A 27,044-nucleotide genomic window follows, 5' to 3' on the forward strand; every position below is an offset into this window, starting at 1 on the left:
TTGAAAAAAATCATCTTTATTACTGTTTGTGGAGGGGGCGGTGAAGGGGGGCCATTCGGAGGACGCAATAGTCTCCCAGGGAAGGTGGGTCTGAGGGGGCTGAGAAACATAGGGCTTCACCCAGCGGCCTCCAAATGCCCCCCCTTTAGAGGGCCAGCCCCAAACCCTTCCCTCCCTCCACAGAGCCCCCAGGTGGGGGCCAGCCTGCCCCCCTGCTTCGGGGCAGTGTCCTGGGGTCCAGGCCTCTGGATGAGCCCGGGTGGGCCTGAGACAGACTCTGAGTCTTTGCTACGGCAGGTCAGGAGGGGGCTGTCCCCCGGGGCTGGGCACGTGCTGAGGGCCTGGGACTGGGGCTGCCTTGGAGCTGACACAGAAGGCCTCTGGGATGGAGAATCCTGAGGGAAGGATGGAGGACACCTCTCAGTCCCCTCATCCTCTGCTGGGGACTTCAGGCCTCCGGTTACCCAGACCCCTCCTCCCATGCAGGACCTCTGAGGGTCCAAGGTTAATGCCAGGAGGGAGAGGGGATTTCAGCTCCTTCTGCCCCCACCCCTGCTCTTCTTAAACTCGGGCCTGTCGAGGCTCCTCGGGTGGCCTGGAGCCAGGGCTCAGTGTTTGGGGGACGCGCGGGGTGGAGCGCCCACCTGTATCTGGCAGAGGTCCAGCAGAGTGTGGATGCTGGCCAGGCACCAGAGCTCGCCCAGCAGGGACAGGAGGATTCCCAGGAGGTCCAGCCAGCTGCCCACGGTCAGCAGCAGCACGAAGAGGCCACCCATGCGCACCAGCAAAGTCTGGACCTGGCCCTGCAGGCCAGGCTGCTGCCTCTGCTCCTCTGGGGGGTGGGGTGCTTGTCACCACCTGCCTGCCATCATGCCTGGGGCCCCGGCCTGAGGTCCAGCTGGGTCAGGGCCTCGGGGCCTGGGCCGCCCAGCCCCCCCGCCCCTCCCCTCCCCTTGCACCGCCCCCTCCATCTCCACTCTCTGAGCACCTGCCTCCCTGGCGGCATCCTCACTCCCAGGCTGCCTGTGCTCTGCCTGCAGTGGGGGCGGGGGGAGCACACCAGCTCCAAGTGGCAGGAGTCTCCCGACTGTGCTCCCACATCCGATCCATCAGGAAACCTTGGAGACTCTCTCCACCAAGTAGATCCCCACCTGAGCCCATGTCCCCACTCCCTGCCCAGTCCCAGCTCCTGGCTTCTGTTCTTGACCTTGTGGGTCACGAGTCTATTCCATGTCTACTCAGCAGCTGGTGACCTTTTAAACACATCAACGAGATGAAATCGTTCCTTTGCTTACATTCTTCCCAGGACTTTCCACTGCATTCGGAGTAAACTCCATAAACTCCTCACCTCGCCTGTGAGGTCCTGCCTAATGTGAACCATGCCCGCTCTCCAACCTCACCCCACCTCTGACTTGCTCCCGTTCCTTATTAACCCCCAGCCACCCAGGTTTTCTTGTTGTTCATCAAGCACGCCGAGCTCACTTCCACCTCAGGGCCTTGGCACCTGCTGCTCTCTGCCTGACCGCCCTTCCCTTTCCTGCCACTTCTACGCCATCTGCTCCCTGCAGCCAGGTGGCTCTTCCTACACCCCACATATGACCAGGTCACCCTACCCTGCTGAAAACCCTGCTGTGGCTTCTCATCCGACGGCCAGACTGGCTGATGAGGGCTCTCCATCAGGCCCCGTGAAGCTGGCCAGCCTCATCCCACACTCAACTTTTTTTCAGTTGTTTGATGGCGCCATGCCTTCTCTCACCTCTGGGCTCCGGCATGTAGGGTTCCCTCTGCCAGGATCTCTTTTCCCCACAGAGACACACACCTCTCCCGGGGGGGGTCCTACTTATCCTTCAAAACCCAGTTCAAGGGGCAGCCCAGGTGGCTCAGCGGTTTAGTGCCGCCATCAGCTCAGGGCGTGATCCTGGAGACCTGGGATCGAGTCCCACGTCGGGCTCCCTGCATGGAGCCTGCTTCTCCCTCTGCCTGTGTGTCTGCCTCTCTCTCTCTCTCTCTCTCTCCTCTCTGTATTCTCATGAATAAATAAATAAATAAATAAATCTTAAAAAACAAAAACCCAGTTCAAGCTCTATCTCCTCAGGGCTCCCACTGCACGCTACAGCCCCTCTGAGCTGCCCCGTGTGGCTTCCGTCACTAGACTGGGCCTTCGCTTGTTGGCCTCCCTGGAACCTAGCACCGCGCCAAGCCCGGGTCAGATGGTGGGATGCCAGCGCCAGGTGGGCCAGCTGCTGCCCGGCGCCCCCGCGGCCCTTACCCTGCATGTAGATGACCAGCAGGGCATAGCAGATGACCAGCGGCGTCCAGAAGCGCACGGCGTCCGAGGTGGTGGGGAAGTCCTGGTTGATGAGGGCCACGGCCGCCAGGTCACCCACAGCGAAGGCCACGGCCAGGGCGCGGGTCAGCAGCGGAGGGAGGCGGTGGGCGCCCGCCAGCAGACCCAGGCAGACCCCGCAGTAGTTCTGGCTGCTGTGCAGCTCGTAGAGCTGGTCCACGTGGCGGCAGAGGCGCCGGGCGCCCGAGCTAAGCAGTGCGGCCAGCCAGAGGCCCAGCAGCAGGTTTAGGGTGCGGTGGGGGGCGCCCTCCTGCAGGAAGCTCAGGCCGCAGCTCAGCGCACAGCCCAGCGAGTACTGGCACAGCAGGTACAGCTGCAGCCTCTCCCTCTCGGAGCCCTGGGCGGGAGGGAGCCCGAGGGGGGTCTCGGTGGTGGGCGCTCAGGCTGCCTCTCGCCCACCGTGGGGACGGGGCGGGGTGGGGGGACACGAGGGAGCCGGGAAGGTACGCAGACCCCTCTGTGGGGGCTGGAGGCGGCCGGAAGCTTGCAGTCATGCTCTAAGGACTGCCGCCTTCGGGTCAAGGCCTGCTGGGACCATCCTCCTGCTTACTTTCCACCCCGATGGTTACTTGGGCCCCGAGCCCTTGCTGAGAGTTGGTGGCTCAGAGCCTTCCCGCCCTGGGTTCAAAGCCTGACTCTACTTCTTGCCCGTTGTCCCGGGACAAGCCGCCCACCGTCCCTGAGCTTTAGTCTCCCCATCTGTGGAGATCACAGCAGAGCTTCACCCCCTAGGGCTGTGAGGATGCTCAAGGTGACGCCCCCACAGTGTCTGGCACAGCGCGGCCCGTGGGAGGCCGGATAGCCAGGAGCCGCCACCGCTGTCTTCTCGGCCGGGGGCTGCGGGCCCCCCAACCCCAGGAGGCAGCGTGCACTCTGCAGGCTCCGGCTTACACGGGGGGTGGCCAGGAGACGGGGTGCTCCAGCTGGGCCCCGCTTCCTGTGCTCCGGGGTGCAAACTAGGGCCCCGGCCGCGCAGCGGCTCACCCGCCCGCTCGGGGCCTCTTACCTTGTGCAGGGAGAGCAGCGTGGACACAGCCCGGAGGGAGAACTCGAGCACCACGAGGGCGGCCACCCGGGCCCCCAGGACCGTCAGGATCAGGGCCAGGCCGGCCAGGTGCACCGCGTCCAGCAAAGCCCACCGGGCCCGCAGCCGCTGCCTCTCCAGCGGCCGCCGGGGGTTGCTGTGGGGCACAGGGGCGTGGGCGGGGGCAGGCCCACCCGCGGCCGGGAAGCTCTGTGGGGCCCGAGGGCGGGGTGGGCAGACGCTCACCTGGCACAGCTCACGAAGAAGTAGACCCTCAGGAGGCTGTTGAGGACCGAGACTCCGCAGGCCCCGATGAGGCCTGAGGGGCAGGGGGGCGGCGAGGGGGCCGGGTTAGGGGTGCCGGGGGGCCCACGGCCGAGGGGGGCCCTGCCCGGAGCTGCCTGGCGGGTGGGGCGGGAGGGGCGGGAGGCGGCGCTCACCCTGCAGGACGGGGTCGAGGAGGCCGGAGCCCCACTGCGGGGAGGAGAGGCCGGGGAGCCAGGAGGGGAGGGAGGGCAGGGAGAACATGGCCATGGCGCGGATCAGCCCCAGCCTGCGGTGCCCGCCCGGAGGCCGCTGGGGGCAAAGGTGTCCGCGTGGGAGGGGAGGGGCGAGGCGGGTCAGAAGTCCAGCGGGGAGGGGAGGCGGGGGCCGGGCCTTCCGGGCCTCAGTGTTCTGGGGGCTCCACATTTGGGCAGCATGAGGGGGGCCTCTGTCCCTGCTCATAGGGGTGCCCTCCGGAAGCCCCCGCCGCAGCCCTGCAGCTGGGCTCTGGCCCGCAGCCTGAGGTCTGGAGGCGGCCCCTCTCCGCCGCCCGCCTGCGGTGGGACCCAGCTGGGCCTCCTCCCCCTCCCCCAGCTGCGGCCTTACCGTCCTCCTCTGTCCGCCAGGTGGCAGCTGCCGGGTGTGGCACCGGCCCAGGTCCCTGCGGTCCTCACCCCCCCCCCAGGGACCGAGGAGAGAGCGCCCAGCGGCCCAGCGCAGCGGTTCCGGGGTGAGGGAGCCTGACGCTGCCCACAGAAGGGAGTCACGAAGTGAACAAAATAGAAAACTTTATTGGTTTGGAGTGTGTGCAGGGGCGCCCCTTGGAACAGCGGTGGGCGGGCTGCTGACCCCGGGCCCGCCCCATCCCCTCCAGGGACTCGGTGTCCCGAAGCCCAAGGTCGGCGGCCTGGGCCTCACAACATGCTCCCTGGGGGGAGTGTGGCTGCAGCTGGGGGAAAGGACCCGGGTTGAGGACACCGGGCTCTGCCACTGACCGTAGGCGGGTCGCTTCCCGGCCCCGGGCCTCAGCCTCCTCATCTGAAGAATGGGCACAGCAAGGGCTCCTTTCAGAACTGGCCTGAGGATCTGTGCAAGTGCCCGCAGCGCCGGGCGTCTAGGGGGCCCGCAGGAGCAGCTGATGTTACAGGCCGAATGATGTCCCCCCACCTACCCCCCCACCCCGCCCACATTCGGATGTTCTAACCCCCAGGGTGTGACTGTACTTGGAGGTGAGGTCTCAGAAGAGGTGATTAGGTTAAGATGAGGATATTAGGGTGGGTGCTAACCCAACGTGACTGCTGTCCTATTAGGACATGGACGGGCACAGCAGGAAGACCCCGTGAGGACCCAGGGAGAAGAGGACAGGAGAAGCCAACCCCGCTGACCCCTCGACCTTGGACTTGCGGCCTCTAGGCTGTGAGACAGCGGCTGTTGTGTGAGCCTCCTGGTCTGGGGCGCTTCTCATGGCAGCCCGAGCTCGCTAGCACAGATGTGACACGATGGCCTCCCGGTGCATCCTAGGGCCTCCCCACCTGTTCGGTGACCCTCGGGGGCGCTCTGGCCCCCACGGTCCTGGCTCTTGCCAGGGGCACCAGTCCGGCCTGGGCAGAGCTAAGTTCCAGTCCTGGTTCTGCCACTTCCAAGCAGTGTGGCTTTGGTCAAAGCGCTTCACTTTGCTGAGCCTCGGGTAGAAGAGGATTTCACGGTCTCAGAGGACTAAGCAAGCTGATGCATGTGGGTGACCCACTCGTGGTGGTGGCCATGCCCTGGAGCAGTTATTATGATAATGGGTAAGGCTCTGGGATAAGCTAGCCCAGTACAGACAAGGAAGAGAACTTGCTGGAGAACAGAGTGGCTGGTGAGCCAGAGCAGATGCCCCGGCCCTGGGTGGGCCATGGGTCTGGGTTGACCAGAGCTGTCCACACTGGCCTTGGACCCGTGGCCTGCTCTGAGACGGCCATTCCCAGCTGGCGTGGGCCGTGGCTTCCTGCCAGGCTCCGGGCTGTGTCAGGACAGGGACATGAGGGATGCGGCCTAGGTGCCCTGGTGCTGGCCCCGCGCAGCCAGTTTCCGGAGCTCGTCCCAGAAGAGCATGCTGAGGATGGTGTGGGGGCCCAGGCGCAAGTAGGCCGGGCCCAGACCCTTGTAGAGCGCCAGGGGGCCCTCCTGCCGCCAGATCTTCACCAGGCAGTCGGCAAGGCCACTGTACAGCTGGCCCTGGGGACAGACACAGGGTGGAGGTCACCACAGGGGTCACAGCTGGGGGTGTCTGTGTGCAGGGGCTTCTGTGGCACATCAGCAGAGACACTCTCCCCAAGCTGAGCAAATTACAGAAAGGTGGCCCTTTAGGCTGTGAAATTTAAGAAGGGACTTCCTCCTCCAGGCCGCGCGGCCCCATGCCCGGGGTGGGGCGCCGAGCTTGGCTAGTGGCACACGGGTGGGTTTCATCCCTGACTCAGCCTTTGGAGGGCGCCTTTGTGTTGAGCCCAACCTGCCCTGGTGTACACGATGGCCTGTGTGTCTGCGAGGCCGTGGGGTCAGGCCTGGACTCCCATTCAGGCTCCTGCGCTTATCAGCCAGGTGACCTCAGGCACGGCACCGGGTCTCTCTGACGTCACTTCAGTTTCCTCATCAGGAAAATGAAGGTGGTTGTGAGGAGAGAAAGAAATCCAGCTGGGAAAATGCTTATTAGCCCATGTGTGGGACACAGGTGCCCAGCAAACAAGCCAGGTCAGTGTGTTTGCACGTGTGTCACATGTCCGTGTGTCTCTGGCTGTGTGTGTGTGCGTGTGTGTGCACATGCATGCAGGGAGGTGCCCTCCAGCTCCCCATGCCACCCCCCACCCCCGCCGTACCTTCCTCTGCTCGCTCTGCCCCTGCCCTGGGGGTGCCCTCCAGCTCCCCACACTCCCACCCCTCCCACTGCACCCCCCCTGCTCGCTCTGCCTCTGCCCGGGGGTGCCCTCCAGCTCCCCATGCCCCCACCTCCCACTGCACCCCCCCTGCTCACCCTGCCGGTTCCGTCCACGGGCTGATTGTAGAGCCGTGTGCTGACCACGTCGAAGGGGGTCATGACTGCAGCCACAGCGACGCTGCTGATCATGCCTCCAGCCAAGGCTACCAGCCAGCTGTCTTCCGGGAGCCACTGTGGGGATGGTGCAGGCTCTGACCCCTGCAGCCGTCCTCCCTGCACCCTCCCAGCACTTGGGGCCCCGGAGAGCTGGGGAAAGGGAGCAGGCCAGGCGCCTCCGGCCATTCGCCCACCTCAGCTCCTTCGCAGTGTTAGGGCTCACTGCTGGCCCCACACACCCGCTGGGCACGAGGGCAGAGCCAGGGTCCTTCGGCTTTCTTCAGGGGCCCTGGCTGTCACCTCCCCCTGGGCTTCCCTAGGTGGGGGTCCAGCTGGGGAGATGCCGGGGCGTGACAAGGGCCCAGACAGGGAGAAAGCAGGCAGATGGTCCTCCTCACCTGTTGCTCCTGCACCCAGGCCTTGGCAGAGGCAAAGGTGGCCAGCTGGGCAGCTGAGCCGACCATGACTCTGGGCACAGCTCCCCCCACACCCCGCCACAGCCCTGCCAGGCCCTGCTGCCGCCAGATGGTCTCCAAGGCACCCAGAACACTCTGTGGGGAGAAGGCACTGGGTCACCAGGCAGCCCCTGCCCCCTTGGGGCCCATCCAGCCCACGGAGCTCTGTGGGCCCCGGTTCCTACCTGGTGATGATGTTGGTGGCCCACGGCCATCGCGGCCACGGTCTGGGCCTGCAGCTGCGTTTTGATCTGTGAGACCAGATGTGACAGGGGGACTGGATGAGCTGTGCCTCGACATCCAGACCCCCACGAGCCCACACCCACAGCTTAGGGAGCGTGTGGAATAGGGCTGTGGTGAGGCTCGGGGTGTGCGTCTCCGTGTAACCTGGGTCAAGTCACCAAACCTTCTCCCAGCCCGTCTGCTCCGCTCGACAAGCTGTTCTCTGGACTAAGTGGGATAAGGACTATTCAGCATCCAGCATGCAGCCTCGGACGCGGGGGCCTCGCTTATTCTTAACCTGCTCGGCCACACGGGGAGACAAGTGACCACGCTGGGTTTGAGCCAGCACGAGTCCCGCCACCCTCTGCGTCCTCCCGTGGCTCAGGCCCGAGCGGGGCAGGGACCCAGGAGAACGAGCATCCAGGCAAGATTCTGGTGCTTTGGGCCAAGGGGCAGATTCCAACTCCAGAGCAGGGCTGTCCCGGGAGCGGCCCCGTCCAGCCTGGCCCACTCCACCCGGTACCAGGGCTGGTCTGGAAGGCTCCAGAGCCGCCGGCTGAAGGAGCTGGGTCATGGGGCGGTGGAGGATGGAGACAAGGCACTCACCAAGTAAGCAGGGCTCCCCACGAAGGCTCCCAGTGCCCCAGCCACGGCGCCCGCGACCACGGTGCCACCAGGCCACTGGGTGAGGCCAGCCTGGCATGCCAGGCTGTAGCAGTAGAAGCGGACGCCGTTCATGAGGCCCTGGTAGAGGAGGCCGGCGGCCAGCCCCTTCTGCAGGCCACACAGCCCATCGGCGCGGACCACAGCCACCACCGAGGTCACAAAGCCCCTGTAGGGCCGTGGGTACGTGCCGTGGGCCTGCAGCTCCCCCTGCAGCTGCAGCCTCGTCTTCACCACCTCTAGGGGGTTGGTGAAGACGCAGGCCAGGCAACAGGCCGAGGCGCCCAGCACCAGGTCCACAGCTGGGGTGACCGTCTCCCTGGCCTCTCTTCCCGAGGCCGGCTGTGCCTGGGTCAGGGACATGGGCACAGTCCTGGGGTGGTGGCGCTCAGGCTGCCTGCACGCCTGCACAGTCACAGGGGCTGGGGATCTAGGGGGCCTGGGGCCATATCTGGAGGGCGGAGGTCCCAGGCGGATCGTCCGGTGGCCCCGGGTCTGTCTCGGGAGTCCCCCAGCTCTGCTGAGCCACTAGGGCTGGCGGAGCCTGGGACACGCCCCTGCTGGCTCAGACCAACCCCAGCTGTCCGGGTTGTCCACACCTCCCAGCAGGGCTGTGCCTGGATCCTGGGATCTGGGGAAAAGGTCACCTGGAGCAGGAGGGAGATTGGGGGCAGGGAGAAGGTGCCAATCAGCTGAGACACCTCCTGCTGTGGTGCCTTCCAGACCTCCCTCTGGCCCTGGGGCAAAGGGCTGGTGGCCCTGCCCCACCTCTGTTTGGGCGGGTCCTGCTGCAGCTCAGCGCCCAGGCCACGCAGGAACTGCCCACAACCACCCCGCACCGTCCCCGTGGCTCCCCGTGGCCGGCCTCCGTCTTCCAGTCTGGCTCCCACGCCTATGGTCCCGCTGTCAGGAAGAGCAGAGGTGGCAAAGGGCTTCTCGACCCTGTGGAGCTGATTCTGAATGTGACCCTGGGCGAGTCACTTCCTCTCTCTTAGCTTCAGTCTATTTGTAACATAAGGATTTTAATACCTACTTCAAGGTGTTTTGGAGGATTAGGGATGTGGGCAGAGCGTGCCTAGCACAAGGCTTCACCCCCTAAAAGGTGGCCCACGGCCCCTGCCCCCCACCCCCACGTCTGGCTCCTTTCTCCCAGACCTGCCTCCCAAGTCTTCAGGGCCCCTGGGCCATGTGTCTCAAGGAGTGGCCTGTGGCTTTGGTCACTCGCCCCATGAGGACCTGCCCCTCCTCCTGGTGGGGGCCCCTTCTGGGCTGTTCTTGGAGGAGAGGCCGGGGTATGGGAGTGGCCCTTTGCCAGAAGGGTCCAGGCTGCTCAGGCTGGGGGCCAGCACCACCCTGCCCACCTTGGCCTCTGTCCCCAGGGCATCTCTCCCCTGCCATGCACACCCTGGGTCATTCCCGCTCCAGTGAGAACCCGGCAGAACCACCCTGCCGGGAACCCCAACTCTACAGCTTCCACACCCACCCTCCCAGGTGTGAGGGCCTGGCGGTGGCAGTGCGGAGTGCCAGAGGGCCTCCCAGCGACCCCCTCCCCAACCTGGGCCTGGTAAGCTCTGCACCCTCCGGCGGGCCCCCAGGGCAGCAGTTCAACAAGAGGTCTGGGGACAGCGTGGACTCTCTTGGGTTTCTCCCAAATGCCCGGCACCCACCCCGAGAGCTGGCGAGGCTGGCCGCGGACACTTGCCCTGAGACTAGAGGGGTAGCTTCCCCTCACTGGCCACGGCAGGAGGTAGGAAGGAGAGCAAAGGTCAGGTCAGGCCAAGGAAGCCTCATGGCCTGAGCTCCAGAGAGCGGCACGGGGGCAGTGGATGACTGGGCCTCCCATGGCGGCAGAGCAGCAGCTGGAAGAAAATCATGGCATGAATGGCCGAGGGGCTTTAGAGGGGGGCCAGGCATCCCCCACCTCCGTGCTGGTCACAAAGGGCCAGTGACAAGTCTTGGCAATATAACATGTCTATTTTATTTTAAAAAACAAAACCCAGACCATCTGACCCCTTCCCCCAGAGGGCCCGGCTCCAGCCAAGCAAGGGGGTGGTCAGGAGGCACGCACGGGGACCCCGGGCCGCTGGGCTCTGCTCCTCTCCAAGCCCTCCCTTCTCTCCCAGCAGGAGCGGCCTGACTCCTGGGTCCTCCTGGGTCCTCCTGGCACTGCGGTTTGGGGAGAGGCAGGAGCCGTGGACATGCAGGGCCTCTGGGCAGCCAGGGAGGGGCCGCCTGGCCCTGAACCCCCCCAGCTGTAGGCCCTGGCCGGGCAGGCGGCAGTGTGCCTGGGGATAGTTAGTGAGGAGGGGACATGCACTGACAGCCTAGTGTCCGGCTTCCCTGCGCAGCCAGCTGAGTGTTCCAGCGTGAACAAGGTGGCCGGGCCTCGGCCCAGACCGCTGACCCAGGAGAGGAAGAGGGACTCCTGCCCCCCGGTCCTTCTGCTCCCCTCAGAGTGGATGTTACTCTCGCTGCCATCCCGAAGAGATGCACATGCATCTGTATATGCCGTGCGTATGCAGAGCCCATAGGGCTCAGACCCTCTGCCCCAGCGCTCTCCAGTCACCACTGGCCGGGCGGGACGCCCAAGAGTGTGGAGCACCCATCCTGCATCCCTGGAAGGAGAGGGACCCTGTCTCAAGCCCCGGTTGGTGGTTCTGTCCCCCAGGGCGGGAGCAGGCTATGGAACAGGGGTGGAAGCCTGGCCCCGAGCGGCACGATGACAGAGCATGACGGCGGGTGCTGCTCGGCCTGCGTTTCTTGGCCACGGACGCCAGCCAGCGCCGCCTCAGCACCAGGGGTCCCGGGAGGCCCTGCCGCGGCAGAGGCTGTCGCTCCGCTGCCAGGCGCTGTGGATGAGGCTCAGGGCGTCCTCGAACTTCTTGTTGGAGGTTTCCTGGATGGGCTTGTGGGGCAGGTCCACCTGGGGGGGCACAGAAGGGGTCCGTGAGGGCTGCCGTGGGGACCCCGGAGGCCCTCCGCACCAGGAACCAAGGTCAGGACCGGCGTTTCCTAGGTTCTACTATCAGCTGTGGCCTCAGATGCCCTGGTGGGGGGAGGGGGAGTCTTGCTTTTTTTTGTTTTTTTCAAGATTTTATTTATGTGAGGGAGAGAAAGCAGGAGAGCACACGCAGGGGGAAGGGCAGAGGGAGAAGCAGGCTCCCCGCTGAGCACAGAGCCCCATGCAGGGCTCGATCCCAGGACCCTGGGGTCATGACCTGAGCTGAAGGCAGATGCTCAATGACTGAGCCCCCCAGGCGCCCCGAGTCTTGCCCTTTCTGTCCTACACGTTGGAGTCTGTCCTGGAGCTGTTGGTACAGTGCTGTCCCTAGGCCCCAAGTCCTCCTCTGTCCCAGCAGGGCTCCTTTCCCGGGGAGTGGCCCCACTCACTCCTCGGGGCGCTGGGCAGCTAGGTACCTGGTAGATGGTTTTCCACCCAGAGCCCAGCGCAGACAGGAACCGGTCCAGTTCAGACGTGCAGCTCAAGTAGATGACCCAGGGCAGGAGAGGCTGCTGGCTGTCCTGGGAAAAGTCCTGGGGAGAGCGGGTCCCCAGGTGAGCAGGTGCCGCCCTCCTCCTGCAGGGCCTGCTTCCATCGCCCCCCGCCCAGCTCACCAAGACACAGTACTCCTTGCCAGGGCCGGTGGAGACGGCGCTGATGTCGGCCAGCTTGGCTGTGCCCAAGGAGCGGAAGAAGCTAGTCTGGCAGTCCTCGTGGCACGTGAAGAGGCGGTCATCGGTGATCACTAGGCAGCAGGGGATGCAGGGGCTGGGAGTTACCCCCTGGGGGATGACCTGGAGGGCATTGGCAGAGGGTAGGGGAGAGGCGAGCTGGAGCACTCCCGGGCTGGCCGGAACCAGAACTCCCCACTCCGGGGGCCCAGCCTGCCCCTCGGCCCCTCCCTCCAGAGGTCAGCTGGGCTCCGTCCACCTCAGAAGTGGAGGTGGGGCTGGGGGGGTGCCCGAGCATCCAGGCCACAGGTGGTCCTGAGCTCTCGGGTCCACTCCTGGGCTGTCCCTTGGACGTCCGCGTCTTGGTCCTCGCAGGCTGCCCCTGAGCTTGTGGGTTTAGGGAAGGGACCCCAGGGATCCTGATCGGGTCGGGAGGCCGGATGAACGGTGCAGGCCGGAGGCGCTCACCCCTTTGGACACAGCCTGGCACAGGTGCTGCATCCAGTCGGCCATGTCAGCCTCGCTCTCGGCGCTCAGCTCCAGGCACGGCCGGTCGGCGAGGATGACCTGGAAGGCGTGGGGCCGATCCGTGGTGTTGGCCCTCCGACAGCCACCGCACTGCTCCCCCCTGGGCCAGAGGACGAGGGGTGAAAGGGAAGCAAGGGGGGGTGGCTTGAGGCATGCGACACGAGCGTCCTGCACCCGCGGCCCCGGGGGATGGGGGGACACAGACCCCTCGGGCTCTCGGGAGAGGCTTGGAGCTGCCACCAGACCCGCCCTTGCTGCGTAACAACATCTGTCTACAGAACTGCCAGATCCTTCTAGCTATCCCAGCATGGCCAGGAGAGGGCTGAGGTGGGCTCTTAGCTCCGGCCCTCTCAGAATCAGGGTGCGTTCATCCACGTTCCCTCTCTGGGCCTGGGGTTTCCTCCAAACACGTGAATCTTCCAGCAGGTCAGGAGCTGCCAGGGCAGCAACTGCCGCCCCTGCCGGGCCAGATCCTTTCCCGGCAAGGAGTTCCTCTTGCTTCCCTCACAGGAAGCTGCCCCTGCTCCCCTGGCCTGGGGTCCTGTGGCCCTGAGAGCTCCGCAGACCCCTGGGTACCAGTCAGGGCTGCTGGATGGGGTGTAGCTGAGTGGGGCAGGATGACAAGAGGCCCTTGGCAGCTCAAGCCAGGGGGACAGGAGCCCTGGGCCCCAGGCTCAGCCGGAGTCCCCACACCGCCCAGCCCCCTTCACCAGGACACTCACCCCATGTTCACCGAGAGCAGAGGGGTGACATCGGTGCGGTCAGGATACTGGTAGAGGATCCCGTTGCTGCAGGAGCACAACACAGCAGGGGTGAGGCCTGTCCCAAGAACCAAGGGCCAGGTGGAGCCCACATCCGGGGGGCCCCCTGCAAGCTGGGGCCTTAAGCCCCAGGGGCCAAGAGGCCTGTCTTCTATGGAAGGGAGGGTGAAGAAGGAACCAGAGGCACAGGAGGGCACGCTACCCCCTCAGGCCGACCTGGGGCAGAGAACGGCTTGGAGCAGCCGAGCCCACATCTACACCTGACGTGCCCCCGGATGCCCTGGGCCCCGAAGATGGCTGGCTTTACCCAGGAGCTCTAATATCCCGAGGTATGCCTACCCTAAAACCCTTGCGGGGCTGGAAGGAGGCCCCCTTGGGCTGCTCTCCTCTGTGGCCTGCCCACAGAGATCCCAGCTGAGGGCCTGACTGCCCAACGAGCTCCAGGACATGCCCGAGGCCAGAGCTGCGGGGGCTCCCACCTGAGTACCACGAAGCAAGTCTTCCAGTGCTCTTTGCCCAAGTAGGAGGTGCCTGCCTTGTAATGCAGCATGCCTTCTTTGGTGATGGTGCCCTCGGGGGGTGAGCAGTGGCAGAGGACGGGACCCAGGGACTCATCCATGGGGTCCTCCCAGTGTACAAGCCCATAGAAGCGCACGGTGACAGCAGTGGCCTGGGGGGGTGGGCAGCAGACAGAGCGGTGAGGTATGGGCCAGGCTCACCAGCGGCCCAGCCCCAGGAATGGCCATGGAGGAAGCAAGGACACGCCCCAGGTGGGGCGGGGGACAGGACCCAGGGGCAGGAGAGCCCCTCCCCGGTGGGTGACGGAGAAGCTAAAGACCTCTACTTGCACAGCCTGACCTCACACCAGAGGTGGCCTCTCAGGGACGACAGTTTCCCTCCACTCCTGGCACTTACCTCACACTTGGACTCCTGGGCCACAAATTTGGCCAGTGCCAGCTTCTCCATGGTGGCATCAGTCAGGATGCTGGGGTAAGGTGGTTCCCGGCAGCCTTTGATCATTGCGGACTTCAAAGAAGCCAAGAAGAACCTACACAGGGAGTGGGGTTTGCTGTCAGAGGCCCCGGGGGGGTGGCAGCGGGGAGGCCTGCCTCTCAACTGGACAGGATTCTGGCCTGGGGGCACAGAAACTTCAGGGAGGTTGCTGGCTGGAGCCAGAGCTCAGGGCAGCAGCTGGGGCAGTGATGCCCAGCGATCACTGGCCTCAAACGATGACCTGGAAAAGGCCATTCCCAGTGGCCAGGGGCCCGGGCGCTGCCGGCGAGGGAGGACCAACCCCGGTGGTGCAGCGGAACCGGAGTGGGTGGGACCCAAGTCAGTACAACGACACGATCTCATTACCAGTAATTTTTGTATGAAGGCATCGGGGGGGGGGGGGGCACCCATGGCCCCCGTGGCCCAGCAGCCGGACTCGTGTTCTTGCTGATAACTCACGTCAGCCCTCAGGCCAGTCCTCTCTGGAGGCCACACAGGGTCTGAGGTCACCTGAGCTGATGACGTGAGTCCGTCAGTGTGCTTGCACGCTTCCAGCAGGTGCCAGAGGGAACACACCTGATCTCCACTTCTCTGTTTCCTACCTTGCACCCTCCATCCCTAGGGGCGGGGGCTCCAGGCCAGGGGAGGTAGGGGGGGCAGGGGCATGTCACTCACTCGGCCAGGGCCACGTCGGCCGTGTCCAGCAGAAACTGCTTCCTGCGGTTGGTGCACACCAGCTTCACCGTCTGCTGGTCGAGGCCCACCTGCCGGAAACAACAGCTTCACATGCGCACGGGGCTCGGCTGCTGCGGAAGAGGCAGCCCGGCCAGGTGAGGGCTGCTGGGGAGGGAGGAAGCACGCCCTGGAGTGGCCGCAGGGAGAGCCCCCGAGAGCTGGGGAGGGATGGTCAGAAATATGGTGGATGAAGAGGCATCTCAGACTCGGTTCTTATCCCCCGCATCACCTGTAGAAGCTGCTCGAGAGATAAGCTGACGCCCTGACCCCGGGGGCGCTGGGGCCAAGGCAGGACACGCCTCCTCTGCAGCTACGGTGGGTGGCCGGGTGGGCGCCCGAGGGGCCCTGTCCTACAGCATATGGCAACTGCAGAGCCTGCACTCACCGACACATAGTCAAGTTCATTGTAAGAAACAGCCTCTTCCACCAGGTATGGCTTCTCCGCGGCCCCTGAGAGAGGAGACCCCGATGCCTATAACTCGCAGTGGCCTCTTTTCCCTCCCCCTGCCCCATGTCTAAGACCTGGCCTCTCTGAGAGAGGACCCGTCCCTGCCCTGCGATCTGACACGGTGGAGGAGGCGGAGGGCGCGGGGCTCGTGGCAGGCAGGCCCCGGCTCCCACGGGGCTGCCGGGACGGCCGGTGGCACCCGCTGGGGTGTTTCGGTCACCACCAGGCGGCCGAGAGCCAGGGTGGGGGGCGCAGAGAAAGGGAGGGAGTCAGTCTCATCCTCTGCCTCTGGCCGGGCCCGGGGCGGCAGGCACCTTTCCGAAGCAGGTAGACGTAGCAGTCTGTGAGCAGCACGTAGAGCAGCTGCAGGTTGCCCTCCATGTGCCCGGTACTCATCCGGATCATCTGCGGGGCCGACACGGAGCGGGGTCAGGCGCCCCGGCCCCCGCCGCCCCGGCCCGGCCAGCACGCCTCCCGCCTCGGCCGTCCGTGAGCTCCCGGGACTCACTTTGAAGAGCTGCTCTTCGTTTTCTCGGAACACGTGGATCATCAGCAGGAGTAAGTGATTGTTGTCCACTCTGAGAGAGGGACACGCGTGGGGAGGGTGTCAGGCTAGGCCAGGGGCGGGCGGCTCTGCCCCTGACCGCAGCCGCAGTGGCGGTGGCGGGGACACTCCCAGCCCACCCCGCCTCCCGGCCCAGGCCGGGGCGTCCACGGCTGCGCTCAGGGTATCTGGAGGGCAGATGCCCACCGTCGCGGGCCGCGGGGCGCCGGGGGCGAGTGTCAGGCCGGCCGCCCGGGGGGCCCCCTCACCTGAACTCTGCCGAGTGGGTCGTGTCCGACGGGCTCCCCTGCCCCTCATCCACCCCAGAGTCCTCAGCGCTGCTCACGCACGGGCTGGGCCGGTCTCGCTTGAGCTGGCAAAGAGCCTCGCGGGCCCCCGGCTCCGGTTCAGGCACAGGCCCCTCCCGGACCAGGGGCGACTCAGGGTCCAGTTCCCGGGGCTCTGGCCCCCCGGCCTCCCTCGGGGCGCGCTCTAGGGGCCCAGGCGTCTGTCCCTCTCTTCCTCCTCCTCCCTCTTCTTGGCCAGCAGTCTCAGGGCTACCAGGAACATGCAGCGGTTGGCCAGGCCCTGCAGGGTCATGGTTGCTGCCACCTGATGTAAGAGTGCTTGGACTCTCGACGGTAAAGCGGTAGAAGTCCATGGGGGCTGGAAGCCCCTCACTAAAGTCGCAACATGGTGGCTTCTCCGGGGCGTCCCCGGGAGAGCCGGCCCGAAAGGACTGGTCTGGGGACTGGGCGTGGGAGCGCCAGGTGCTGGGGTCCAGCTGCCCGTTGAGCTGGTCGATCACCTTGCTCAGGGGCTGCCCCAAGCGCTCCATGGACGTGTCCTTCATCTCGGGGATAAGCAGGCCCACCGGGCCGGGCTCCGAGAGCTCGCTGCTCTCGGCTGTGCTGCTGGGCCCCTCTCCCTCCTCCTGGGGGGGCGTAAAGGTGGCGTCCGGGGACGCCCGCCCCAGGCCTGGGCTGCTGACAAGGCTGTCACCATCCCCCCCGCGGCGGGCACAGCCGTCCTGGGTGGAGGAGGGGTGGAGGGGGCTAGCCTCCTCATCCGACCTCGCCTTCTTCTTCTTGCCGGTCTTCTTCTTCTTCGTGACCCTGGACAGGAGTGATGGGGCAGGCTTACCACCTGAGCGCCGCAGTACCGGGCAATTAGGTGGGCTGGGTCGAAAGGGGGGATCTGGGCATGTGACCTCTGAGGGCATAGCCAGGGCTTCAGAGGTCCTGGGTGGGAGGCCCCAGGCCAGGGGGCCGGAGCAGCTCAGGCCCTGAGGTACGCCCCCGTTGCTGGAGGCGGGGACCCGAGGAACCCCTGAGCACGTCCCACGAGTTCTAGCTGAGGACGCAGCTGTGCCAGCTGTGCTCTCGGGAGCAAACACAGGCCCTGGTCGGTCAGAACGATGGCACCTCCACTTGGCCCTCCCCTTGGGATGTGGCCAAGGGACCCTGAGCTGACCTCACTTCCCAGCAGGTTATCACCGGGGATGGCTCAACCAGAAGTGCACTCGAAGTCTTCTGGGCTCACACTTCTTTGGTTGCAGGGTGGCTGGAATGGGTCTGGCAAGGCGACCCCAGGTCGGAGCCACTTAAGCTGCTCAGGCCTTGAACTGACCCACAGAGCGGGACCCCTGACCCCCCCCTCGGGCCAGCAAGCCTCGGAGGGTACGACACGCACAGCATCTTACTCAGCGTGGAGAGTCTCAGGGGCAGGAGCAGGGGGAGGTCAGGGAGCCCGGGAGGCTCTGGGCCCAGAGCGTCCCAATCTGCCCTGCGCCTCCTCCTTCCCTTCCCTGTAGGTCCCTGTCTACGTGATGGAGACACTTCTCCTTCAGGGAGCCACACGGAACTGGAATGAGTACAGATCGCAGAAACGGTACATCGACATTCCAAGAAGCCCCCCGGGGAGAAGGCGACCTTCCGGCCCTGGAGACCTGGGCCACAGCGTCTCCTGGGCTCGGGCCCTGTTTCTTCTTGCCTGAAGAACTCCTGGAGAACCACTTCATCTCCAGGAAGATGCCTATCTGCCCCCGGGGGGCAGGGTCCCGGCGTGCGTGGACTGAAACGTGATGCAAGGGGTGGACAGGCCGGACTCGGGGATGCTCACCCCACTTCTCCCGGGGCCCCTCCCCGCTGACCTAATGACTTCGAGCTCTGTGCAGGCGTCCGGCAGGTCGAGAGTGTGGGGTTCCCCCTTCTCCTGAGAGGTGGTGTGCACAGGGGTGGTGTCGGAGGAGGACACCGTCTCTGCTGGGTCCTCACTGAAGGGGTTGTGGCGCTGGGTGGGACTCTTGGTGGAAGCCTTGCTGCTGGTCAGGTCGGAAGCAGTGGAGCGGGGGCCGCTGACCGTGTCCGTGAGGTCTCCATCTGGGAGGACGGGAAACAGGAGGCAGCCCGTCAGACGCCGCCTGGGGCCCCCAGGCCCCCGAGCATGCCTTATCTCACGAGGGAGGCAGCTGAGCTCCTCCCGGGGAAATGTGGTCGGGGTGGCCCTGACTGAGGAGTAGAGGCCCAGACCAACAGGACACGGGATCTGTGCTTTAAGAGTGACCTGGAGCGACACCATCGCCCCGCCACCGAGAACCCGCGAGAGCTCCCTAGCGACTTGGCCGAGTCCGAGTTCCGAGCCCCGAGGTTAAGCAGCTCCAGGCTGAAGCCCCTCAGGGACGGTGACCTTGATGCCTCAAGAGGTTAACCTTAGAGCCCTCCGTCAGAGGGAGCCAGAGGGGTCCCCGGCGGCCCCTTCAGTGCCACTGGCCACGGCGGGGCTGACACACCCAACGTCCCCCCTGGAGGGTCCCCGCTCTGCCCACCAGAGGCAGATAAAAAGCAAAAAAGGGAGAGAAAATAGAGGGAGACAGTGGGGATCCGAGAAGCTGAGGGGAGGGGCTGAGACAGGAGAGGGAGTCCAGGGGGCGAGGAGCAAGGCGGAAGGCGGAAGGGCCCAGAGCACAGTAGGGAGGATGAGACCGGGGCGCCAAGGAGATGCAAAGGGAAGGGAGGTATGGCGAGCGGGTGCCCCCCAAGGCTGCTTCTCTCCCTGACATGGTCACACCCCCGCAGCAGGGGGCAGGACCAGGCACCCCGTTAGGGCGAGAGCTGGGAACTCCATCTCGCTCAAGTCTCTGCCTTCCTGCCGGTCCTTTCTGAGTCCCCCTCACCCTTGGCTCCACCCAGGGGAGAAGGGGGGCGGGGGATGCTTCCTCTCCAGAGGGGCAGGTTTAACTGCCCCCCTACCCCCACGTCCCCACCCAGCCAGCCCAGAAACAGGAGCACGGAGAGCACACGGGGCATTATCTGGTGGCAGATGGAGCCGCCGCAGCAGGGAACGGAGGCCCAGCTCTCAGAGAGGTCGGCTGAGAGCTAATGGCACGGGACACGGGATGGTCACGCCTCACTGGCCAGCTCACACACATCTTGTTGGCCATGATCTGCCCACAGGAGACGTGGCAAACATGCTTCCCATCCTCAGCCTCATCTGGAACCGCCCAACCTGCTGTCCACTTCCTAGTGGGTCTTGGAAACCACTGGGCAGCTGTATGCTGACGCAGCACATCATCCATTTTTTTAAAAGTACATTGTCTTTTAATATAAGGACAAAGGTGGGGGCCAGAAGCCATTGCCAGCCCAGCCAGAAAATCACGAGTGACATACGAGACTTCCTGCAGATACCCTGGGCCCCCCCAGCCTCAGTGCTCACATGGGGAAAACCTTGCCCTTAGGTCTCAAAAAAGGGTCCTGTGAGGCCCTACATTGTTGTCCCGGGTCCTGTGAGGTCCTATGAGGTCCTACATTGCTGTCCCGGGTCCCGTGAGGCCCTACATTGTTGCCCTGGGTCCCGTGAGGCCCTACATTGCTGTCCCGGGTCCCGTGAGGCCCTACATTGTCGTCCCGGGTCCCGTGAGGCCCTACATTGTCATCCCGGGTCCCGTGAGGCCCTACATTGTCATCCCGGGTCCCGTGACGCCCTACATTGTTGTCCCGAGTCCAGTGAGGCCCTACATTGTCGTCCTGGGTCCTGTGAGGCCCTACATTGTTGTCCCGGTTCCCGTGAGGCCCTACATTGTCGTCCCAGCCCCTAGGGGTCTGCAGTTGCTTGTGGGAGGAGTCCCGCCCAGTGAGTGAGCAGGCCACAGGACGGTGGGTGTCAGGGCTGGGTTACCCACCAGCTCTGTAAACAAGCCAAGGACCACAGAAGGCCGCCCCCACCCCTGCCCCTGGGCCCAGAGTTTGGAGCTGCCCCCAAATCCTGCTTTCCTCCAGGTGGAAGGAGAAGACAAAGCCCCCCCAGGTGAGCTGCCGGAGCAGACCTGGGGACTCAGGAAAGCAGGAGACCATGGTGGGGACAAAGCTCACCCCGCCCTGGAGCCCCGCCCGGCCCAGCCTGAGCAAGCAGTGCAACCCAGATTGTTAGTTCTCAGGCCACCGGGAGCTCTGGAGGGCTGCGGAGGAAGGTCGGGCCCTGCTTGTCAGGTGACTGCAAAGGGCGGCAAGGAGCTGGGTCAGGAGGGGGTTAGTGGTTAGAATCAGAGGGGGAGAAACCAATGCCCAGCATGTGCACTGCAAGAAGAGAGGTTGAGACGATAAACGATGTTACGATGGAATTCTGGATTTCATCTTAACTAACCCGTGGCACTCTCCAGTGCTACTCTCTTGGCCAGATGATATAATTAATTTTCCCCAAGGCCATATCTTATTTCCCTACAAACTAAGCTATTTCATACATTCCTCGGAAAAAGATCATCTGTCATCCGTTACTCAGAGATCACGGTGCTGGTAACAAGGGGCCAGCTCTGGAGCAGTGGAAAGAGGCACCTACGCCTCCTGCCCCTCCTGCCCCGGGAGCAGTCAGCAGCCAGCATCCGCTCCCCCCCGGGGCTGGCCCTGGGCAGCAGCAGCCCACAGGGCAGCAGGCTCTGCCTCCCGGGGGGTGGGGGTTCTGGCCTCAGATCTAAGGAGGAAGCATTAACCCCTCAGAAACGAGCCCTGTGCCTTCAGTAATCATGGGAACGTGCGGTAGAGCCGCCTGGTTTCCAGAAGCCCAGCCGGGGAGCCCTGGGCAGGCGGTCGCCCGAGCACTGCTGCCGCCTAGTGGACAGGTGGGAGGCCCACAGCCTGGATTTTAATCTGCCTTAAAACCTCTAAGAGAATCTCCCTGTAGGAAGTTTCGGCTGTGCCTGGGCAATCTCGCCCATCGGGATCCTCAGTCTCTCAACACCACCGGGGAGGAAGCCACCCACACCGGAGTGGGGGGGGGGGTGTCGAGCCCTCTGCCTCCACTTCTTGAGGCTTCTGACCCAGAAGCACATCTGACCTAAAGGAGCTTATGATCCGCAGGTTCAACCCACGCTTTCCAGAACAAGTCTCTGCTCACCGCCGGTCAGGCCACTGGCGCCCCAGGAGCTGGCAATTCCCTACACGTACCAGGTGCTTCCACGGGCATCAGAAAGGGGGAGGGTGATCTCTGGGGCCGTGCAACGCAATCCCCTGGTGACGCCACGAGGCCACCGCGTAAAGGCAGGAGCCCTGCACCAGAAGGGTTTGCCTAGAATTGGGGTCAAGTTCTCCTACTGCAGAATTCCATCTATGTGAACACCAAACTTGGCTTTATTAGGATCATTGACATTATTATAAACAACGAGCTGATTTCGAATCATGCAGCAAGCTTGGCACGGAAACGCAGCAAAACAGGAAAAGAGGGTAACAGCGGACTCTGGCCCACCTTCCCAGTCTGTGCTGGGTACAGACGGCACTGCTGGAAACACATCTCCAAAATCATAATCTATAAAAACGAGGGACAAAACTGAAGATTAGAAACCGGTAGTGGAGGGACAGGGAGGGTGGGGGTGGTGGGGCGGGAGGCATGGGGAGAAAACGAGAGAGGAAAAAGGTAAACTTTCTGCATTTTCTCTAATGGCTTCAGGGAGCTCACGTTGCTTCTCAGCTGGGTTGTTGGGAAGACCCTGGGGACAATCCTTGCCAGCCCCAGGACCTGGTTCTGGCTGAGAAGAGCGTGGGCTCCCATCCCCTGCCTTCCTTCCCTCTGAACCCAGCATCGGGGGTGAGGTGGGGTCAGGGGGACACCTCCACTGTGGACGGCCCGACTACCCCTTCAGGGCCCAGCCCCTGCCTTCTGGGAGGCGGCCCATGAGCCCAATCCGAGGAGACTGAGCCACTGCCCTCTGCTCGTACAAGGAGCAATGCAAGCCTTGCTAACAAGGCTGGAAGTAACCGGCCTCATGGGCCTTGGGCCCATTGCACAAGCTTTCATGAAGAAAGAAGGCCAAGGTCGCAAGGCCAAAGCACTTCCAGGGAGCCCTGAGGGCTGAACTCGTGCTTGGGGTCTCCTTCCCTGGAGGTGAGGCAGGTGCAGTAAATGAAGAGCTCTCGTTTCCCACGTGGGGGTGAAGGTGGAGAAACCGCCAGTTTTTCAAATGAACGCAGAAGTCTAAGGTTTGAAAGAAACCAGGCTGCTCCAATCAGTCATTGGATCAAGACGACAAGATGACCTACAGACTTGACAACTTTTTCCGACTTTGATGCAGTGGATGCCGTTGGCGCTAACACCCTAGCAGGTGGAGGGCCTCAGAAATCAGGTGGGCTCAGGAGACAGGGGCAAATCTCCGCTACATCCCGGACCCATCTGGCTCTCTCCTCCCTGCAGGGGCTGCTCAGCCTCTTTCTGCCTAGGACCAGAGTCTAACCGCCCCAGGCAGGCAGCACTCACCCCTGCAACGGCAGGGAGCTTCCGGGCACACAGTCAATCCTTCCTCACTTAGAACACGGCCCACCCCTGCGCCCTCTCCCCGGCCCCAGGCCTGCGGCCCTAGCCTGGATTCACACGGTCTCATCTTGGCCTTTCGTCCCCAGAACCAGTGTTCCACCGACCACGGAGATGCTGAGGAAACGAATGAAGGCCTGGGAAATGCTCGGCCCTGTTGAACTTCCAGTCTCCCCCAGAGACCCGTCACCCAGCCAAGTGTAAGTGGCTCCAGCACCAGTGCCACAGCAGAGCGTGGCTGCCTTCTGCCCGAGGCGCTTACCCTCACTGGATGGGGCGATGGCGCTGTCATCCCACTCCAGGTTGGTGGAGGTGACGGAGTTGAAGGAGTTGAGGGACAGGCTGTCCGAGCCCTGCACCGAGCTGGGGAGGCGGTCTTCGAAGTCCAGCAGGTACTGGGGTTTGTAGTAGTCGGGCATGTAGGGGGCCAAGTCTAAGTATGGAGCGTCCTGAGAGGAGAGCGCAGGGAGCAGGCTTGGCTGCGGAGGCCTCGGTGCCTGGGCAGGCCTGCCGCCGTCCTACCTCCCATGCTTGCTCTCCTCTGGGAAATCAGGGGGCTTACGGCGCTACATTCCGAAATAAGTCGCTAAAAGGAGTAATGCAAGGGATGCCTGGGTGGCCCAATGGTTGAGCATCTGCCTCTGGCTCAGGGCGTGACCCTGGGGTCCTGGGAGCAAGTCCCACATGGGGTCCCTGTAGGGACCCTGCTTCCCCGTCTGCAAGTGTCTCTGCCTCTCTCTCTGTGTCTCTCAGGAATAAATAAATAAAATCATTAAAAAAAAAAACCCACAAAAACAACACTCATATCCTAAACAACAAGGAGGGTACATTAACGCTAAATTTTCCAGGCAGTGTATCTCTTCTCCAAGTCTGGAAGAGAGGCAGGAGGGAGTCACCTGAACTAGGATTCTGGCTTAGAGAAGCCGAGAGAGAATCAACCCCTTCCATTCAGTTCCACTGTTCTGACCCTGAACAAACGGGGCTGGGGCATTGCTCAGGCTCAGTCACACCCACAGGCTCCCTGAGAGGGACCAGGGAAGTAAAACAGCACGTCTGCCCCTAGAGGCAGCAAGAGCCCGGGAGTCTCACCAGATCCAGGTCGAATCGAATGAACTCCAGCCCAGACACCAAGGTCAGGAAGAGAGTCAGGTGATCGTGGCTGCAGACCAGGGCATTCCTGTGAGACACGAGGAGGGATGATGGTTACCAGCTTGGCCCCAACCTCGCGGGCGAGCCGGCTGTGTTGAAATTTGACATGTGACATCCCCACTGCCTGGAGGGCACCCAGCTTGGGGCAGCCTTCACCCACTCCGTTGGAGCACCTCCTCCTGGGGTTGGAGCCCCACAGCTCTGTCGGCATGGTCTTCAGATCCGGGGCCTGCATAGGGTTCATCTGGCTCTTAGCAGATGACATAAATGCTTTGTTCTGGCAGCAGCCGAGCAAAGGCTGAGCATTCTAGTAAGGTCTGAGGGCTGGGCGGGGGCGGAGCGTTTGGAACGCCGTACTCCTGGCAGAGCCATGAGAGGCAAGGTGCTGAGGGCTCTTCGGCCATCTCTGACGGGTTCTCGGCATGGCACACCGTGATGTGTGCAAGTGACAAGAGGCTTTGGGATGAGGTTCAACGGGAGCTCCGGGGCTGCGTGAGACAAACTGTTCCAGACACTCACTTGACGTAGTATTTATGCAGCAGACCCAGGTTCTCCTGAAACAGCCGCAGGTAGCTTTCCAGGGAGTTCTCGTTGAGCGCCAGGTACAGCCAGGCCCTGCCTGCAAATGAAGGGCAGGAGTGACCAGAGGGAAGTTCTGTCGGGGGCTGGCTCTTTCGGCCAAGCGAGGGCAGGAAGCGCAGCAAGGGTAGCCGAGGGGCTCAAGCACTCGGACAGCCTCCTCTCTTGTTGGGAGTGCCGTCACCCCTGAAATCTGTGTTCCCTAGTCAGACCCTCGCTGGTGGCAGGCCAGTGAACTCTGACCGGGAGCGCAGGGTACAAACTCCAGGTGGGTCGAGAAGCCTAAGGACTGTGCACCGATCCTGCGTGCACCGATCCTGCCGGCTAACACTGATCCTCGCTCAGGGAGAGGGGCCAGGCTCCCCGTTCTGGGATCGGGCTCTGGTTCTCCTTAGCACCTCACTCTCCTTCCACCCACCCCCTTAATTGTTACGTGCAGGGCACCAGCAGCTGCCCGCCCCTGGCCCTCAGCCTCGCCGGGGCTGACCCCCAGGCCCCCGGAGCCCCCGCTGCCCGCAGCATCGTGCTGGTGCTACTCACTGCGCCCCAGGTTGGTGGCCACGTGCTGCAGCACCTCGATCTGTTTGATGGCCTCTCTCCGGGTGAAATGCACCACAAGCACCCAGTAGCCAGAGGAGAGGTCTTGCAGGCTGAGGAAGTAGGACAGGAGCTGCCGTGACCCAAGGGAGGCCACCCTGGGAAGCTGCAGCCGGCCCGGCCCCCTTCATGTGGGTGCCGAGCTCCAGGCTGAAGCGAGGGGCTCCCGGCGGGGCCCACGGGCAACCACTGCGCCTTCCCACCTTCCCGCCTTCCCGCCGTGGCTCATCTGCTGCTACGGCTTGTCCGGCCGCTCCCGCCTGCTCAGAGACGCTGACCCGCTGACCCGGCAACCACAGACCGCCTGCGGCCACCTAGCGAGGCGATCTCCTTGGGCCCACGGGAGGCGGGAGGAGAGGCGGACCCTGCGCGGGACTTCCCTCCAGCTCACCCGTACAGCAGGGCGTGGTCCAAGTGCTCGCACAGACGTTGCAGGACCTTGTCGTGGTTCCGGATGGCGGGGGTCTCGTCTTCACAGGCGGCGAAGTAGCTCTGCAACTGAAAGGAGAAGAAATCCGCCCAAAATGAGACAGAGAGATGAAGAGGAGGGCTGAGGCAGACATAGCTAAGACAAGCAGTGGGTGGAGCGTGCGACGCTTGATCTCGGGGTTGGAGGTTCGAGCCCCACGCTGGGTGTAGACATTACTTAAAAATAAAATATTAGGGCAGCCCCAGTGGCTCAGCGCCGCCTTCAGTCCAGGTCGTGATCCTGGAGTCCTGGGATTGAGTCCCATGGCAGGCTCCCTGCACGGAGCCTGCTCTTCCCTCTGCCTCTCTCTCTCTCTCTCTCTCTCTGTGTCTCTCATGAATAAATAAATAATCTTTAAAAAAATAAAATATTAAAACAAAAATAAAAGAAAGAAAACCAGTTAAATGATATCCATGGTGACCAACAGAGAAGCGCACCTCGACCCGCTCGCACCAGCCACTGACCCCTACAGGCTCCAGAGGGCAGTATCCTCAGAGCCCAGTCCCCAAGAGGCACCCAGTTAGTGCCCTGCGCAATGACAGCTTGATGCTGGGAGGGATCCAGGATCCTCGGTCTGAATGTAGGTCCCTGGTGGTCCCAGGCTTCGAGCCAGGGCCGCGGCGCCACACCTCCCCGGGGCCCACATGTGGTATTGTCTGTATAAATGCCCCCTGCTCCCGGAGCTGCACCCCACACAGCCCTGCTCGGAGCTGCTCCTCTGCACAAACGAAGGGCCGGCAGACCAGGGCACCTGCTCTGGAGGCTGACGCGGGACCCTGGGATTTGCCCGTGGAAACAGACGAGGCTGGACACGGGTCGAGGTGTGTGCCAGGCTCATGTCAGGGTCTACACCCAGAAGGATGCTTGTTTCCTGGCTGGCTGGATAAAAGGTCGAGGACAGGAGGTGAGATGAACGGCAGCACTGAGCAAAGGCCAACGAAGGTGAGGGCAGCTCTGTGGGGTTAGTTAGGGCTAAGAAAGCAGGGGTCCTTTTCAAGTAAAGCCGTAGGACACAGGTCTTTCCAAGTTCGTTTTAGCCAAATGCTGGTCTGCCGTTGCCCTTCTAGCGGCCAGACGTGGGACGGACACCCAAGAAGAACACGCATCTCAGGTTTAAGCTCTTGGCACGGGACAATCGTGTTCTCGAGGGCTGTCTGGGTGCGGTGGTAGAGACGGCAGCAGCAAGCTACAGCAACCAGGCCAACAAGCCCGCCTCCTGGCCAGAGGCCAACCGTTCAGCCCCACAACAAAAATAGCCTCTTTTCCCTGTGGCCCAGGGTAAGCCCAGCAGCCCTGCTGGCCGGGGACAGGCCCCAGTCCCGCGGGGTTGCCCTCCCTCCCGAGAGGCGGGTGAAGCAGGCTGGGGAGGAAGGTTCCCAGAACGGAAAGAAAGCAATGAGCTTATGCAAACCATCCCACCCTCCCAGCCACGGCCCCACACGGTCTTGCTCACTTGAGTGCTGAGAACCACCATTCCGGTGTCCACCCTTTCTTTCTTCTTCTTTTTGCCCCCAAACCCGAGCAGATCTGACATCAGGGAGGCTTAGAGCTGGTGGGATCTTTTGAGATCTGGTGGGCTCCGTTATTAAGAGAGCAAACCGGGCATTTACTCATTTTCTTGATTATAAAAGTAGCCACGCTTACTAGAACACTCAAGAGACGTGGAAAAGCTTTTTTTAAATGTTGTTTTTGTTTCAACAGAGAAGGTGGCTAAAACCGGTGGAGGTTA

General features: G+C 63.4%; 3 protein-coding genes across 3 annotated transcripts in view; all 3 read right to left on the minus strand.

Moving 5' to 3' along the window:
- On the minus strand, positions 1–3,969 carry TMEM82 (transmembrane protein 82). Its single transcript, XM_038531904.1, has 6 exons — positions 3,812–3,969; positions 3,618–3,690; positions 3,354–3,528; positions 2,270–2,684; positions 645–832; positions 1–395 (listed from the first exon to the last, which is right to left on the minus strand). Exons 1-6 carry the CDS (start codon positions 3,903–3,905, stop codon positions 117–119), a joined length of 1,224 nt encoding a protein of 407 aa, XP_038387832.1. The 5' UTR covers positions 3,906–3,969; the 3' UTR covers positions 1–116.
- Positions 3,970–4,406: 437 nt separating this feature from the next.
- On the minus strand, positions 4,407–9,156 carry SLC25A34 (solute carrier family 25 member 34). The gene is made up of 5 exons (XM_038531905.1): positions 7,989–9,156; positions 7,346–7,411; positions 7,104–7,256; positions 6,646–6,780; positions 4,407–5,852 (listed from the first exon to the last, which is right to left on the minus strand). The coding sequence occupies exons 1-5, from the start codon at positions 8,406–8,408 to the stop codon at positions 5,670–5,672; spliced, it is 957 nt and encodes a 318-aa protein (XP_038387833.1). The 5' UTR covers positions 8,409–9,156; the 3' UTR covers positions 4,407–5,669.
- Positions 9,157–10,000: 844 nt separating this feature from the next.
- Positions 10,001–27,044, minus strand: part of PLEKHM2 (pleckstrin homology and RUN domain containing M2) — a 38,418-nt gene continuing 21,374 nt past the window's right edge. Inside the window, exons 2-21 of the mRNA XM_038531903.1 lie at positions 25,238–25,344; positions 24,790–24,899; positions 24,190–24,289; positions 23,611–23,698; positions 22,784–22,970; positions 22,093–22,188; positions 21,463–21,522; positions 17,879–18,107; positions 15,996–16,841; positions 15,691–15,760; positions 15,497–15,587; positions 15,120–15,184; positions 14,675–14,763; positions 13,922–14,054; positions 13,486–13,676; positions 12,968–13,033; positions 12,186–12,345; positions 11,661–11,840; positions 11,463–11,579; positions 10,001–10,968 (exon numbers count right to left, since the gene is read on the minus strand). Of these exons, the coding sequence (XP_038387831.1) occupies positions 10,834–10,968; positions 11,463–11,579; positions 11,661–11,840; positions 12,186–12,345; positions 12,968–13,033; positions 13,486–13,676; positions 13,922–14,054; positions 14,675–14,763; positions 15,120–15,184; positions 15,497–15,587; positions 15,691–15,760; positions 15,996–16,841; positions 17,879–18,107; positions 21,463–21,522; positions 22,093–22,188; positions 22,784–22,940 (2,685 nt within the window). The 5' untranslated portion in view covers positions 22,941–22,970; positions 23,611–23,698; positions 24,190–24,289; positions 24,790–24,899; positions 25,238–25,344 and the 3' untranslated portion in view covers positions 10,001–10,833. The remainder of the gene's footprint in view (positions 10,969–11,462; positions 11,580–11,660; positions 11,841–12,185; positions 12,346–12,967; positions 13,034–13,485; positions 13,677–13,921; positions 14,055–14,674; positions 14,764–15,119; positions 15,185–15,496; positions 15,588–15,690; positions 15,761–15,995; positions 16,842–17,878; positions 18,108–21,462; positions 21,523–22,092; positions 22,189–22,783; positions 22,971–23,610; positions 23,699–24,189; positions 24,290–24,789; positions 24,900–25,237; positions 25,345–27,044) is intronic.

The sequence above is a fragment of the Canis lupus genome, chromosome 2 (genome assembly GCF_011100685.1).
Source record: "Canis lupus familiaris isolate Mischka breed German Shepherd chromosome 2, alternate assembly UU_Cfam_GSD_1.0, whole genome shotgun sequence".
Lineage (NCBI taxonomy): Eukaryota > Metazoa > Chordata > Mammalia > Carnivora > Canidae > Canis > Canis lupus.